Source organism: Schistocerca nitens, chromosome 3 (genome assembly GCF_023898315.1).
Source record: "Schistocerca nitens isolate TAMUIC-IGC-003100 chromosome 3, iqSchNite1.1, whole genome shotgun sequence".
NCBI classification, from domain to species: Eukaryota; Metazoa; Arthropoda; class Insecta; order Orthoptera; family Acrididae; genus Schistocerca; species Schistocerca nitens.
The window spans coordinates 620124797-620141524 of record NC_064616.1 but is presented as its reverse complement, the minus strand read 5'-3'; the positions used below and the strand labels follow the sequence as shown (position 1 = coordinate 620141524).

Genomic DNA, 16728 nt, shown 5'->3' with positions numbered 1-16728 from the left:
AGAAATGCTCAATATGTCCACCATCATTCCTCAACAATAGCTGTAGTTGAGGAATAATGTTGTGAACAGCACTGTAAAGCATGTCCGGAGTTATGGTGAGGCACTAGCGTCGGATGTTGTCTTTCAGCATCCCTAGAGATGTCCGTCGATCACGATCCACTTGTGACTTCAGGTAACCTCAAAGCCAATACCGGTAATTGCACAAACTGAGGTCTGGGGACCTGGGAGGCCAAGCATGACGATAGTGGCGGCTGAGCACACGATCAGCACCAAACGACACGTGGAAGAGATCTTTCACGCATTTAGCAATATGGGGTGGAGCTCCATCCTGCATAAACACTGTATGTTCCAGCAGGTGTTTATCAGCCATGCTGGGGATGACGCGATTCTGTAACATATCGACGTACCTCTCACCCGTCACGGTAGCAGTTCCTGACGTTTTGCTGTCCAGCTCCATCTGTCGGACACTTTGTGAACTTTGTTTTTTTTTTGTTATAATAAAGCCCCATGTCATTCCAAGCACGTGTGTCAATTTTTTCCTCTCTATCTACATTATTCCGTGGTTTATTAAGTTTTCAAATTTATACTGACTTTTTGATCACCCTGTATATCTTTAAAATGCATTTCTTGTAAACAGAAGCACAAGGGACGTGCTGTGCTGGGAGTTTCAGTTCCTCCATCTGAGTCCTGAACCCATTCATGTTCCACTGTCATATGAAAGCCATGTCACTGGTGCGGATTTAATTTACCCCTATATTTGCACCGCAGAGGTGAAGCACTTCAAGAGTGATGGGGAGTGGAGAGGCTGCCTGGTCCCAAGGCATCTAACTCCATGATATCCTCCTTATCGGTCAGATGCGAAAGAATGATGTCTGACAGCTCTCAGGACATGACACAGACTTCGTGAGCCTTTCCCTGCACCCTGTCCCTTCAAGGATGAGAGGGAAAGAGGGCGTTGAGATGCACTATGCTTTTCTTGTACCTTCTGGATGCTCACTGTGGAACTGTTGTTAGTCTTTCCTGGTACAGCTGCCTGGATTGCTTTGTCCTCCCTATATTTTCCTTTGACATGTGCACATGCAAGTACAGGTGCTTGTGGTGGATACAGGCACACTAGGCATCATCTGTGTTGAAGTGTCTGCCTTGGGAATAGTTTTCTACACCATGAAAGAATGTGAAGTGGCAAAGACAGGGGTTTTGTTGCTTTTTATTCTTATCTGACTTCAGCAGAAGTGATCCGCTTAGTTTTATCTCTTGAAATGGTGTTCTTCAGCAAAAACAGGGTAGTCTTGAATACAGACTGAGTGGTTCCCAAAGCAGTTGATGCAGATCGCCGGAGATGGGCAATCATTCCCAGCGTCATAAGCGGCTTTTCACACGCGCGCGCACCCACACCCACACGCACACCCACACAGAATTAATTAATTTCAGGCATAGAAATAACAATTTTCATATCGTAATTTTGGCTTAAACAGTTCATCTACTTCAATGTGTTACTGGTTGCAGATGATGAACTGTGGAACAAAAGTCACTGTAGAAACACAACACATCAGAAATAAAGACACTATTGGGTAAAAAGGTATGAATTCATAATTCATGTGTTTTTTTCAAATATCTGTAATTACGATTTAAAAACTAATAGTTACATGTATACAAACAGTAAAGAACATTCTTTATCTTTAACAGATGAAAAATAAAAGCCCACTGATGATGATGCAACTGCAGTGAAACACGTTTGGGTTAAAAAACAAAATTGTGTTTTCCTGAAGGCAGACCGTATCCAAAAGCATGCGTATTGATAAAGCAAACACGGAAAAAAAAAGAGCTTCAACCACAAGATGATTATTGTTAAAATATTTGTTTGCTTATTTATTATTTGAAAGTTTGATATTTTTTATTTGCTTAACACAAAATCAATGAGTCAGTCTTCTTGTAAGTTTTGTTTCAATTTGTAAAGAATTTGTTAATGTTTTGAGATTTGTTTGTCACAGCAAAACACAGGTCACAGGCTTCAAAATCCAAGTATTTTCAGAAAAATGTTCTTAAAAATTGGCTATATTTTCCCAAATTTACATCTTTTGGTCAGTTCTATTATTCTAGTATCAGAATTTTGCTCACATGTTCATGTCCTCAAGAGCCCGGGGGAGGGGGGAGATTGTAATACAACTGACCTATAGAAATTGTTTGGTTACAAACAGTAGAAGACCATACTCATAGTAGTGAACCTTGCGATATTCAAAGGTAAAAACTTCACGATGACATGACTTTCTCTGGAAGTATGCTAATTGTTTGTTTTCGCATCACAATTAAACCTTAACAAACTATCTTGTCAACATATGAACAATAACACCCACCCCATTAATTAAAATGTCAGTTAAAATTTTTGCTCCTTTATGTCTCACATTTAAGTGTCAACTTTAACAATAATCATTTCCAATCATGTTATTTATTTCACATTTAGATCTGAAGAAGTGATATAAAAATTAGAATATAAAGTGTAACTTGAAGAGTTTCATAAATGTAACTTCGATAATCAATGGATTGCATTATCATCTTTGGACTTGCTTGTGTTGCAGCCTTTTGTGTATCTGGGCAGTGTCACATGGCCCATTCTGTTGTGTGTTAGGATAAAAGGGGGATGTAATGAGTTCTTTGTTCATATGTGTTGTTATTTATGAATGTGCACATACTAACTAGCTGATAGTAGCAGAAGAACAAAATGAAGTTTATAAATGCAACTCACATCAGAAGCTATTTTTTGTCTGATTATAATTGCACAAGAACGTAAACCCATAACATTTTTGTAGCCAATCGGAGTTAACATGCTCTCAGACATAACAAAATCAACATATCACATGGAGATGATCTACAATATTCAACAAGAAACAAGTTAAGTGAACTGAATTTTATGGTACAAATACAATTACTAAGGCCAACATTCTTGTACTACTAGGTTTTGCATGAAACTCGCTGTAACAGCAAATGTTGAAGTAGTGTGAATCTGGCTACATTTTGCCCATTAGCAGCAAACAAAGTAATCACAAGAAGAGGACAACCTGGTAAGAACAGGCACCACAACTTTTCTATAGAATGGCATTACAACACAATAAACTAGGAATTTGAAGGTTTAGTTGGCGATTACAGTGAAAACAATCTGGCCAATGTGAGAAGGTGCAGTGCTGTGCAGCCAGCCATCTCAATGTGAGTAACTCATAAAAATGTTTCTGTTTGTGCTGTTTCTATTTGTTTGTATTTGCTTGCAGATAGCAAATGTGTTGTTTCCTTCTGTTGTTTCTTAGTTTTTAGCTGGCGACTAACGGTAGCAGCCCATTATTAAAAGTAAGCTATAAAATACTGCAAAACTTTGTCAGATAAAATAAACCTTTCAGTGATGGCGACTTCAGTGAAGAACCCATTGTTGAGGCAGTGAACTCTTGACGCCACAGATGTACAGACCTTCCCAAAATTAGACTGTCACGAGAAACAACTTTCCACATAGCTGTCATGGCAGCAAGTGTCTACAGGCAGTCTATAGTCAATGCCAGCAAGATTATTGTATTCTCAATTGCTCTGGACAGGTCAACCGACATTTTGGACACAGCACAATTTGCGATTAATGTTCATGAAGTAGATAGCAATTTGCATATGATAGAAGAATTATTAGACTTGGTGCCAATGTAATGCAATGAGAGGTATTTACTTGCAAAAACTGTTGAAAGGGCAGTTGAAACAGTTGACCTGAATTGGAACATGTTGGTCTCAATTACCAACAGTGGAGAGCCAGTGATGTGATAGGCACAAAATGGGCTTGCAGCACTGTTGCACAAAAAACTACAATGATCAACAGAAGATTTGTACGGAATTCATTGTTACGTACATCAAGAAGGATTTTGTGCTGAATTTTCAGTGATGGAGCACATCATGAAACTGGCAGTCTGAACAGTAAATTTTAAATTTTCCAAAGTCACACAAGTTACTACACAAACAGTTTCAACAGTTTCTGACTGAATTCAACGAAGGATATGGAGACATTATTTACTGCTGCAAAGTACGTTGGTTAATTGGAGAGGCATGCCTGGAATGATTTTTCAGTTTAAGACCAAATACTGTTCATCCAGCATCAGCAAAGGTAGACTTCACTCTCAGCATCCACCAGTGGAAACTGGAAGAATGTTAAGATGGAAATGGCTTTAATACTAGCAACTGCAGGAGACACACATGACAGATCACAGCCATGACAGAACAACTTAAGATGCCATGCATATCGACCAAGCCATTGCCATGCAAGATCTGTTTGGTTCTTAACTGGAAGGTGTGTTGACTCTGTAGAAGTGGAAGAAACTTGCTTACCAAGTTGTGATTGTGATGCTGAAAAGCAGATTGTCTGCCATATTATTCAAGAATGTCCTCTTGAGAGCTTACCCTGGCAATCGCACAAAGTTCCTGATAATGATGGAGGCATCTATAGACAATTTCAATGGCCTAGATATTAGTTTTTAGTTTAATATTTTTTTGTGATGTAGCCATATGCTACATAAAGATAGACAAAATGTCCAGGAGTCCTATGAAGGTTTTCCTTAGGAAGAGTTCCCATGTGTCTGTAATAAGGCTGCAAAAGTGATATCCACGTCTGCATCAGAGAGAGTGAGAGTGAGAGGTTTTTTAATAATGAAATTAAATAAGTCACTATTATGTAGCAATGTTAGTGATGAAAACCAATTTAATTGCCTGTGTCTATGAGGGTGCCTACAGTTTCTATCAAATACGAATCTTATTATGTCTTCAGCGACCCAAAAATAATTACGTGATGATGGATATTTTATTTCGTTTGCCATATATTTTGTTGGGAGTTGTAGCCATGGCACTGCTGATGGAGAAGTTCAAGGCTCTAAAACTAGGTGTTTTTTCAGTTTGTTATAATTATTCATTCCATCCTTAACAACATTCTAAAGAGACTTTCTTTCTGCCTCTGTTTCTATATCTCAGCTTAAATTTGTAAGAATTTGCCTCGCACAACATTACTGGTGTAATGCAGGTGCAAACCTGACTTTTTTAATACAAAAAAGGTTTAATGGAACTGGTCATTGCTGCTGTTTAACATCATGTATCAGAGAATTGATACTTGCATTAAACTGACAACACTCTCCAACAGAATTAGAACTTTGTATTATAATTCAGAATAAAAAAACTTAAGTAATCTTTTTTTATAAATAGACATAAAATACATGACACTGACAAAAGATTTATTTTCTGAAAACGTAATTATTTTTCATATTTCTAATTTGATTTGAAATTGTTATTATATTTGAAATTATTGTCCTTATTTCCATTTCTGTGATTTATTTTGAAAAAATTAACTGTGCATTAATGTCTCTGGACGTAAATCGATATTGTTTAACATTGCTGTACTCTGACTTCTTGCATCTTTGTACTTCGAATCATACTTAGTTCTGTTATGGCGCAAGTAGTTGCTAAATAGTTGTCATGGAATAGTAGTTGTTAGGGAGTGGTGCGAGAAGTAGTTACGGAGAAGTTATTATGAAGTTGTTATGTTCAAATGAATGGATTATACCAGAATGGGGAGAGATTTCAGAGATTATACTGACATATGAGAAGAAGCAAATAAAAGGATTGATGAAGAAATTTAATCATGCAGTGCCAAAACTGTCAGACTTAAAATTACCTAAACATACCACCTAGGCATTGTTTTTCAGCGACCCACAATTTTCAGTGAGCCAGATTACAGACGATGAGTGACAAGAACCAGATGAGTAATTTGTTAATTATTTCGACCTTCCTTCTCGCTTAAAATGGCTGCACTGACTAAGTGCATAAAAATAATAATTGATGGCATTTTAGAAAAAATATGGAGGAATTCATAACAAGGTGTATTCTCTTGTACCAACAATCAGTAGCAGTATAATACTGCTCTTCATGATGTGTTGTGAACAGCTTCAGATATTCAAATTTTCTAATATAGCATAATATGAAACCAAGCCACATGCAAGCCATTCTGCATTCCTTGTATGACTGAGCTGCCCTTTAATTGATGCGTTTGCTGTTATCTCACCATTCCAATAAGATGGCATAGCGTGGTGGTGGTGGTGGTGGTGGTGGTGGTGGTGGTGGTGTAAGCATGAAGTCAGACCAAAGAGATCTGCATACATGTATACTTCTTGGTCATACCTAGTCTATGGGACTAGTCCCAAAGGCACCAGTGGTCAGTCGAATGCCATAATGATAGACTGGGTCTAACAATTTCAAAGCTGGAGGTGCCACCGAGTCATAAAGCTGGCTACAATAGTCCAGCCAGAATGAGACCAGGGCAAGGAATCAGAGCATTAAGCCTCCACATATAACTAGGCTTCAGTTGACGAATACGGGGCACCCAACTCAGCTTTTTATCAAAGAGGAAACCAAAAAAAAAAAACGGGACTGTGCAACAATGTCCAAGCACTGGGTAGCGAAGTTGACTTCTTGGTCAGGATGACTTTGGTACGATGACAGAAATGAGTGACCTGCATTTTTGCATGAGAGAATTGGAAACCATGGAAAAACGTCTGAGTGGAGGCCCTTTGGATGGCACCTTGCAGCTGGTGTTCAGCTGATGTTACAGAATGAGAGCTGTACCAAATGAAAAAGCTGTTGACATACAATGCAGGGGGGTGACCAATATTCACTAGACCATTCATGGTAATGTGGAAGACTGACACTCAGCAGAGAGCCCTGTGGGACACCATTCTCTTGGACCTGTAAAGAGCTGATTTAAGTGCCAACTCTAGTCCAGAACCATCAGTGGGACAGAAAGTGAAAAAAAATATTATGGAGTCTCGAAAGCTCCACTCATGGAGGGTAAATAAAATGTGGTGGCTTTTACAAAATAATTTTTACTGCTTCAGCCACTTTTTTACTAATATTTAATAATCATGATGCATTGCAGCAGCATGCTCCCATCATCAGGTGTATTCCAGTTACATTTACATTACATTACGTCGAAGTGTGATTACATGAGGTCATCAGTCCCCTAGAACTTAGAACTACTTAAACCTAACTAACATAAGGACATCACACACATTCATGCCCGAGGCAAGATTCAAACCTGCAACTGTAGCGGTCGTGCGGTTCCGTACTGAAGCACCTAGAAACGGTCGGCCACAAGTGTGCATATTATCTTTCTAAACAGGACTGTATGTCGATACATAACACCACTGGCACACACAGCAAATTAACATAATCACACTTCAGATTAATATAACATAAATGTAACTGGAATGAACCTGTTGAGGGCAGCATGTTGCCAAAATGTGTTGTGGTTATTAAATATTAGTAAAAACATGACTGAAGCGGTATAAATTATTTCATAAACTTACGAAACAGTTGTAGTTCTCAAAACATTCCATAAAACATGGATAAATTTAAGTAAACTAAATAAATAAATGTGATGGCACAGAGCAGTGTCGTGTGCCTTATGCAAGTCAAGAAAGACTGCGATGAGGAGCTGGTGTTCAGAAAAATTTGTCTTGTTGCTGTTTTCAACCTGATCTGATGGTCTGTTGTGGATTATCCCTCAAGGACACTACACAGATAGGGGAGTAAAAAAGGCACTGACATTCAAGAACCCAATGTAATCTGCAGCTACCATCCTTTCAAGCATTTAGCAGAGCATGTTGGTGAGGCTAACTGGTCAATATATGATGGGTTTTTGCCTGGCAAAGGATGGGAATAATCATACTATCTTTACATTTCAAAGTCAAGACAGCTTCGAGCCAAATATGATCTAATGTCTTGTGTAAATGTGGACTTTGAATAATATTCAGATATTGGATCATCTGGTTATGAATTGAATCAGGGTCAGCGTCATTTGGCATTTACCGCCATGATGTGTGGCTTACGAGCAGCCACTCGACCACGAAATCCAAGTTTTCTCACTTCCATGCAGTTTGGAATTCCTGTGTGATGGTCTCCATAGATGTCTGCCTATTACACATTACAACCCTCTTAAGTCAACAGATGAGGATGGCCTGTACTCTTTGGTGCTGTACGTGTTCCTTCACGTTTCCACTTCACTATCACATCGGAAACAGTGGACCTAGGGATGTTAAGGAGTGTGGAAATCTCGCATACAGACGTACGACACAAGTGACACTCAATTACCTGACCACGTTTGAAGTCCGTGAGTTCCACGGAGCACCCCATTCTGCTCTCTCACGATGTCTAATGACTACTGAGGTTGCTGATATGGAGTACCTGCCAGTAGGTGGCAACACAATGCACCTAATATGAAGAACTTATGTTTTTGGGGGTGTCCGGATACTTTTGATCACATAATGTATAATTAGACAAAGCAAGAAAGGTTGCTGACCTTTGGCAGCTCTGAAGATGATTGAGCTTTGCCCACACCTGGGAGGGAGAGGCATATGTTCCCTAAGAATCGACTGAGCATTCCTAATATTCCTTCTTACTGTGCTTAATTAGCTTGCAAGCCTTAGTGCAGTGTCACTTAAAAGTGAACAGGGCAGCCCATCAAGCATGCCACCTGAAATGTTGCAGGCCCCTATTATGATCATAAATAGCTGTTGGAATGTGTTTGATCCACCACGGGACTGCCCGGTTGTGAAGCATGCCTGTAGAAGTAATAGCAGTTCCAACAACATGGGTGACTTTGTCCGAGACAGCTTCCACAGCCTCGCCAAAGCAGTTTGACAGAGTGGGGGCAAAGGTGACAGCAGAGGCATATAATTGGCTGGCAGTTGGCACTACGAAGAGCCGTGGTAATTGGTCTGTCAGGCAGTGACAAGGAAGTGACAGGATCACTGGGAAGTGGTCACTGATGGCAAGGATCATCATGGAACCATCAATGTAGTGAAGCCAAGAGACTGGGGGAAAAGCTTGTAAGGTCGATAGCCAAAAAGGTGCCATGAACTGCAGTGAAGTGGGTAGGCATAACATCATCAATGATGAGGCACAAATGAATATCAGAAAGACGCTGGTCAATCACGAGGCCTCTACCAGATAAAGTGTTACGTCCCCACATGAGATGGTGCTCACTGAAATACCCTAGTGTGAGAAAAGGGGGAAAGAACTGTTGGATTAAGGCAGTCATCTTAAGGGAGGTAAATCTATGTTACCAACGGTGATAGCTGGGAAGTTTGCACTCACACAGCTATTGCTTCCAGTGTGGTGCACAGGAAAATCCACTCGATGATAATGTGTGTGCGAACCAAAGTACAGACCCCTCCAGTTGCCCTCCAGCGCCAGTGTGATTCTGACATTAATCATGGTAACCACAACTCGTTGGGGAATGGTTATCAGTGACATGAAATTCTTGGAGGATGATACAGACTGCAGAATAAGAAGAAATTAGCTGTTGCAGTTTTAACAGGTGACTGAATTATATCCACTGCTGTTACAGTGGATCAGCACATTGAAGGAATCCTGGTTAGCTGTGGAGCAACCAGGAGGACCAGTTATGTCACAGGAGCACAGCCTGTCACCAGTGTGGGCCAGCTAACATATATCAACATTGGCTCAAAATCTGACGCTGTGGGGAGATCTGGAGACTCTGGGATCACTGCAGTACCCTACTCCTACTCCTCCTCCTCCTCTTTTGCAGCTTTTGGTGTCATACTCTTGCAAGAGCTTATCCAAGAGATGAAGTGTGGGCAGCCCTGAGACACTCGTGCCACAGATCCTTCAGTCACTGACTTTTGGCTTGTGAATTGTTTGTTTCTGAGAAGAGGCGTACCGAGAGGGAGCCCTGTCCGCAGTAGATGCTGGAGGGGCAAGCTGCTTCTCCGACCGGATATGATGATGATGATGATTATGTTTGGTTTGTGGTGTGCTCAACTGCGCAGTTATCAGCACCCGTACAAAGTCCCAAGTCTTACACAGTCCAATTTTTTCACAATCCAATCTAGCCACGAATGATGATGATGACAACACAAATACCCAGTACCCAGGCAGAGAAAATCCCCAACATGGCAGGGAATCTAACCCGGGACCCCGTGATCCAGAGGCAGCAACGCTAGCCACTAGACCACGAGCTGCGGACTCCGACCAGGTATGGGAATGGTTCCTGCAGATGGTGTCACTGGAGTGGAGTGTGGTTGTAGACCTGCTTTGGAAAAAAACTGGAGTAAGCAGTGTGATGGATGCAACTTCGGTGTAATGGGTCACCATGTCAAAAGCATGCAGGCAATCATAACTTTTTTCTTGCCTCGATATATGACAAGTGGTCAACTGATTTATATTCTTGCATATTCTTTTTATTTTTGAAGACTGGGTAAACTAGTGATCATGGAGGATAATGTTCTGTACAACTGACACACAAATGCAGTTGTTCCCAGAGAGTCATTGCCTGCAGTTTCCACATTTTGGGTCTGCCGTACAGAAGGATGACATACGACCAAACGTAAACATCAGATACACCTCACGTAGAGCAGGACATAAGGTTTTATGTCAGACATGCACATCGTAGCTTTAACATTCTCTTAAAGTGCCTGTATCTGTATGGTTAACCTTAGGATCTTTACGCACATGTCAGACAAAAAATGTATACCTTGAAATTAAAGATTAACACATAGCACCTTGTATTTTTGGAGTGTAAGGTCTCTGAATGATATATCTTTACACCATATTCAAAGTTTTATGTGGGCAATAGTAGGTCACCCAGTTGATCACATGTATGAAAAACGTGAGATAGTAACAGCAGAGGTGATCGTAATAGTGATCCATAGTGCATTTTCCCCAATGAATCAACTTTCTCAGAGTTATCTTCTATGTAGTTGGCCCAATGCCCCTCTCAATTGTGGTGGTGGTGGTGGTGGTGGTGTGCAGCCAGACAAGAGAGATCTGCATGCATGTACAGTTCTTGGCCATCCCTGGTCTATGGTATTAGTCTGGAAAGCACCAGTGACCACTCAAATGTCACAGTGATGGACAGGATCTAACAGATACAAAGTTGGAGGTGCCACCATGCTATAAACATGGCTCGGCAAATATGGAGAAGTGTAGCATGCTCTGGACTCCAAGAGGTGTGGGTAAAGGAGGAGAGATGTCAAGCTTCCAGATACAGAGTGTCTTTAGTTGACGAATATGGTGCAGCCAAGTCAGTTTCACATTGAAGACAGCCCAAAAAAAATGGGACTTCACAACAACGTCCAAGGGCTGGGTACCCAAACAGAGTTTTGGTTCAGGATGGACTGTGGTACAGCAACAGAAATGCAATATCCACATTTTTGTAGGAGAGAACTGGAAACAATGGGTAAAGGTCCAATTAGGGGCCCTCTGGATGACACCTTGGGGCCGGCTTTTAGCTGCGGCTACTAAGTGGGAGCTGTACGAAATGCAAAAGCTGACGACACACAGTGCTTGGTTGAGCAATGGTCACTAGCCCACTGATGACGATGTGGAAGAATGCATCCTATAGAGTCCTGTGGGATGCATTCTCTTGGAACCGCACAGAACTGAGTAAAGTACCAACTTGAACCCTGAACAACCTGTGAGATAAAAACTGATGAATAAAAACCTGTTGAGATCCTGAAAAGTGACTAGGAAGGAAGTTGTTAGTTTGGGATCCATCAGGCGTTGGGAAAGGCAATGTTCAATAGTGGTCAGGCCATGAGCATTAGGAATGTTCGTGTAAAGGGAGGTGGCAACAATAGTGGTGAGCGGGGCACCATGTGGTAAACAGACAGGAACTGTGGAGAGTCAGTGGAGGAAAGGGCTGGTATCTTTTATACAAGAGGGTAAGTTCCGGGTAATAAGATCATTGACGCCATGAAAAACTTTACCTCACCCACAATTACTGCTCCTTTGAACGCATTACCCACAAACAAATCCTGCATATGGCTGAAGGTACCTGCATGGCACCATCCTATGCCAGCCTATTCATGAGCCGAATAGAGGAATCCTTCCTATAAACCCCGAATCCTAAACCCCTCATCTGGTTCAGGTTCATTGTTGACATTTTTGGAATCTGGATTGAGGGTGAGGACACCCCCATCTACATTCTACCAGAACCTCAACAACTTCTCCCCCATTTGCTTCACCTGGTCCTACTTAACCCAACAAGCCACCTTTGTAGATGTTGACCTCCACCTCAAAGATGGCCACATCAGTAACTCCATCCATATCAAACCTACTAACCACCAGCAATACCTCGACTTCGACAGCTGCCACCCATTCCATACCAAAAAGCCCCTTCAGTACAGCCTAGCACCTGTGGTCATCGCATCTGGAGTGACGAGCGATCCCTCTCGAGATACATCAGAGCCCACTGAAGCCTTCACAGAACTTAGTTATCCTCCCAACCTTGTACAAAAACAAATCTCCAGTGCTTTATTTTTCCAGTCTTCCACCACCTCCTGAAGTCCCATTGTCCGGCCACAGAGGAGCATTCCCCTCATAACTCAGTATGATACAGGACTGGAGCAACTGAATTACATTCTCTGCCAGAGTTTCGACTACCCCTTATCGTGCCCTGAAATGAGAAGTGCCCTGCCCACTATTCTTGCCACCTCTCCAACAGTGGTGTTCCACTGTCCACTGAACCTACACAATATATACTCATCCATCCTTACACAACCACTGCTTCCAACCTCTTACCTCATGGCTCATACCCCAGTACTAGACCTAGATGCAAGACCTGTCCCATACATCCTCCCACCACCACCTACTCCAGTCCAGTCACAATCACCACCTATCCCATCAGATGCAGGGCTACCTGTGAAACGATCTACAAGCTGAGCTGTAACCACTGTGCTGCATTCTGTGTGGACATGACAACCAACAAGCTGTCTGTCCGCATGAATGGCCACCGACAAACTGTGGCCATAAAACATGTGGACCACCCTGTTGCGGAGCACACTGCCAAACATGACATCCTTCATTTCAGTGAGTACTTCACAGCCTGTGCCATACGGATCCTTTCCCAGCAACACCAACTTTTCTGAATTGCGCAGGTGGGAACTTTCCCTGCAATACATCCTACATCCCCATAACCCTCCCGGCCTCCGTCTTCGTTAGTCACTGTCCTCACCCATCCAGCCCCTTCCCTGTTCCCATTCCAGCACTACACAGCCATCATTCCACCATCACACTTAGTATTTTTACTTCTCTCGTTTTCCGCTATTCCCCCCCCCCCCCCCCCTCACCTCTCCCCTGCCCAGCATCTAACCTACAGCACTTCACTGTCTGCCACCCCTACACCCTTACTGAACTATCCCTCCACACCCCAGCCTCCTCCTTACCATCACCCAATTGCTACTCTCATCATGCACTGGTGTTGCTGCTTGCAGTGTGGTTTCAGTTGCCTGAGACTGCAGTCGTGTGCGTGTGCGTGTGTTGTTGATGAAGGCCTTACGGGCCAAAAGCTATATTTGTGACAGTCTTTTTGTTGTGCCTATCTGTGACTCAGTATCTCCAGTATATGGTGCGTAGCAACTTTCCTTTTCATAATATTGTTATATTTTAAATAAAAGATATTCAATACTTCTGCTGTCAAACTAAGCTCAAATATATAATACTCACTTTCTTAAATAAATTTCCATTATTCTTCAATTTACAAATTTCTTCTTTTAGTTCACTATTTTCTCTCTGCAGACGTTTAATAATGTACTGACTCCTCAGATGCTCTGACTGTATTTGATGCTCCCTCTCTTCCATAGTTTGGTGTAATTCTGCTAGCTAAAAACAAAGCAATAACAAAATGCAATCACCCAATAAAACTAAGAAACAGTTGAAATCTTGTAATATTCCAGAATGTCAAGAAATACATACATATCCAAGTAATGAGGAGGATTACTGTAACACATAATTCTTGTGTGTGAGAAAAGAGTGAGAGCTCATAGTATGGAAGGAAGAGTAGAGTTTTGAGCATGCAAACCTCAAGCTACAGAGAATTCAATGCCACAATTTTCACATTCATTTTTTGTCCAGACCTAAATTTTGCACATACACAACTTCCTTGATTGTGAGGAGAATCTCTAGATTTGTGCTGTTACTATTTCCTCCAATAATGCTCCTTTCTGGTGTATTTATTATAAATAACTTTCACATAACCACCTGGAAACCAGTCATAAAGTCATTCTAGTAGTCTCCCACAAAAATTGCAGCATACTCTCCCACAGGGCATCACTTTGACCAATAGACTGAACATGATTCCATTTTTCTTAACACCCCCAATATCTGTAGGTCTCAAGATTTACAACTTATAAACACAGTCTACATCTGCATTTACATCTCCATCTACACTCTGCAAACCAGTGTTAAGTGCATGGCAGAGGGTACACCTCATTATACCAGTTATTAGGTTTTTTTCCTGATCCATTCACATATGGAATGCAGGAAGTATGTTTAAAAGCCTCTGTGTGTGCTGTAATTAATCTAATCTTGTTCACATGATCCCTATGTGAGCAATGTAAGAGTCATCGTTTAAAGTAAGTTCTTGAAACTTTATAAGTAGACTTTCTTGGGATAGTTTTCATATTATTCAAGAGCCTGCCATTTCAATTACTTCAGTGTCTCTGTGACACTTTCCTACAGGTGAAACAAACCTGTGACCATTCATGCTGCCCTTCTCTATACACATTCAATATCCCTTGTTAGCCCACGAACAATATTCTAGAATGTGTCACACGAGTGATTTGTAAGCAGTCTCCTTTGTAATCTGATTGCATTTCTCCAGTATTCTACCAATAAACCAAAGTCTGTCACTTGTTTTACACATGACTGAGCCTATGTATTCATTCCATTTCATATCCCCAGAAAGTGTTTCTCCCAGGTATTTGTAAGAGTTGGTCGATTACTACTGCAAGTCACTGACATTACAGTAATAGAATACAAAGTTCTCTTTTTTTCATTTTTTGAAGCACACAATTTTATATTTCTGAACATTTAAATCAAGCTACCAATCATTGCACCACTTTGAAATTTTATCACGATCTGACTGAAAATATATGGACTGTAAAGTGCTGGCTGCAAGGCTGGAGCTTGGGCGTGATATTGTGACTTCCCGGGGCAAGACTGTCCTCTATTACCGACTGAGCTGCCCTGGGCAGGTGACTGGAGCTGCTGAGGCTCTGCTACAAGGGTGCTGCACTCTGCATGGTGACCACAAACAGCACTAGAGGGAAAAGGCAGCCACACTCCAGGGGGGCAGGCATGGGGCTTCTGGCTCGGCTGACAAATGCTGCCAGTCGTCAGACTGCTGAGCAAGGAGAGGAGCCATTATGTCCTCGAGCATGGAGTGGTCAGGTGCTGGGGCGGCTGAACCTGGTGTCGGCATTGGTGCTGACACATGTGCACACATTGCGCTGCCATCACCTGGATCATCAGAGGCACTGTGTATTCTTCAATGGAATGAAGTCGATGCCAGACTCACCTATGTAATTCTGTGCAGCCCAGCACGATTCACCCCTCACCCCAAACCGTATCTCTGTCATCCTGGCACATTAAGACCCCTGAGATAGGGTTGTCTTCACAGTGTTTGTCCACGTCAAGCACTATGGTTGGGTGAGAGAGTTGGTTTTGGTGAATAGTGAGTGAGGCGGTAGCACTTTATGTGGATTTGGTGGCAACAGCTCAGCACAATGTGGTGCAGTGAATCTAGTTTTATTTATATTACTTTTGGTGTTTGCTCTTGTTGTCAGAATCAACTGTGTGGGATAAGAGTACGTAATGTTTAGAGCTACTTTTGTGAAGCCAGAGGAACCTGTGGACTTATTTGTGTTTAGAGATAATAGCGGACACGATGCTTTAGTGCCAGAGGTAATTTGTAATTTGCCTGGACACAGTTTCCCATGTACCACAGTTGTAGCAGCTACTTGCCCCGTGTGTAGGCAAACTGGTCATGTGGCTAGCAGCTGTAATAAGTGCAGGTAGGTGATGATTCACCATAAGAATTAATTTGTGGTTAAATTTGTGTGTGTAGGGTGATTAAATGGGAGTCTGCATTTTTTTGTTCAATACCTGAATTAAGGAAGAACTAGAGTATGTGGTAGAAACATATGCTACTAGTGCCACCACCAAAGTGACTGCTGTTTTAACTCAATGAGTGCACACGTTAACAAAGAAGCTGGAGCTCAAGAGGCAGAGACATTTTTAATTTAACTGTGAGTTAGAAGCTGGGAAATTGAATTCGGTTCAGCTGCAAGAGGAGTTAGATAAAAATAAGTCTGGATTGGGGGTGCCTTCTGTCCCATATGACTCGGCAGTTGTCACATTAATTAAACACTCCTCGGGCAAGACAATGGAGGGTGTGACAATTTTTATTAAGAATGTTAGGGATGCTGCAGAAGTGCATGGGTGGTCAGGAGAAGTAACTCTGCATGTTGCTAACATGTAGCAGGGGATGCCAAAGCATATGTTGTGTACCACGAGACCTCGAGTAAGGCACAAACTTTTTCAGGAGTGGGCCGCTGGACTGTGCCAGCAGTGCCAAAAGAAAAATAGTGCGTGGTTTTTTCAGGAGAGACCAAGTACTTTGTCAATGTGGCACAACAAGTCTATGAAGTCATTCTCAGATAGAATCTGTAAACTGAATGCAAAGACATACGTTACAGACACAAAATGCAGAAGCTAATAGGGTATTGTTGCAAGAGACATACAACAAATGGTTCAAATGGCTCTAAGCACAATGGGACTTAACATCTGATGTCATCAGTCCCCTAGACTCAGACTACTTAAACCTAACTAACCTAAGAACATCACACACATCCCTGCCCGATG

The 16728-nt window shown here is 41.8% G+C and overlaps 1 protein-coding gene across 2 annotated transcripts in view; it reads right to left on the bottom strand.

The window, feature by feature from the left end:
• LOC126248557 (uncharacterized) overlaps positions 1-16728 on the bottom strand; it is a 309747-nt gene that overhangs the window by 108033 nt on the left and 184986 nt on the right. Inside the window, exon 7 of one of the 2 annotated variants that reach the window (XM_049949644.1) lies at positions 13531-13686. The exons of the other annotated variant lie outside the window; for it this stretch is intronic. Within the exon in view, the coding sequence (XP_049805601.1) occupies positions 13531-13686 (156 nt within the window). The remainder of the gene's footprint in view (positions 1-13530; positions 13687-16728) is intronic. 2 annotated transcript variants of the gene reach the window in all.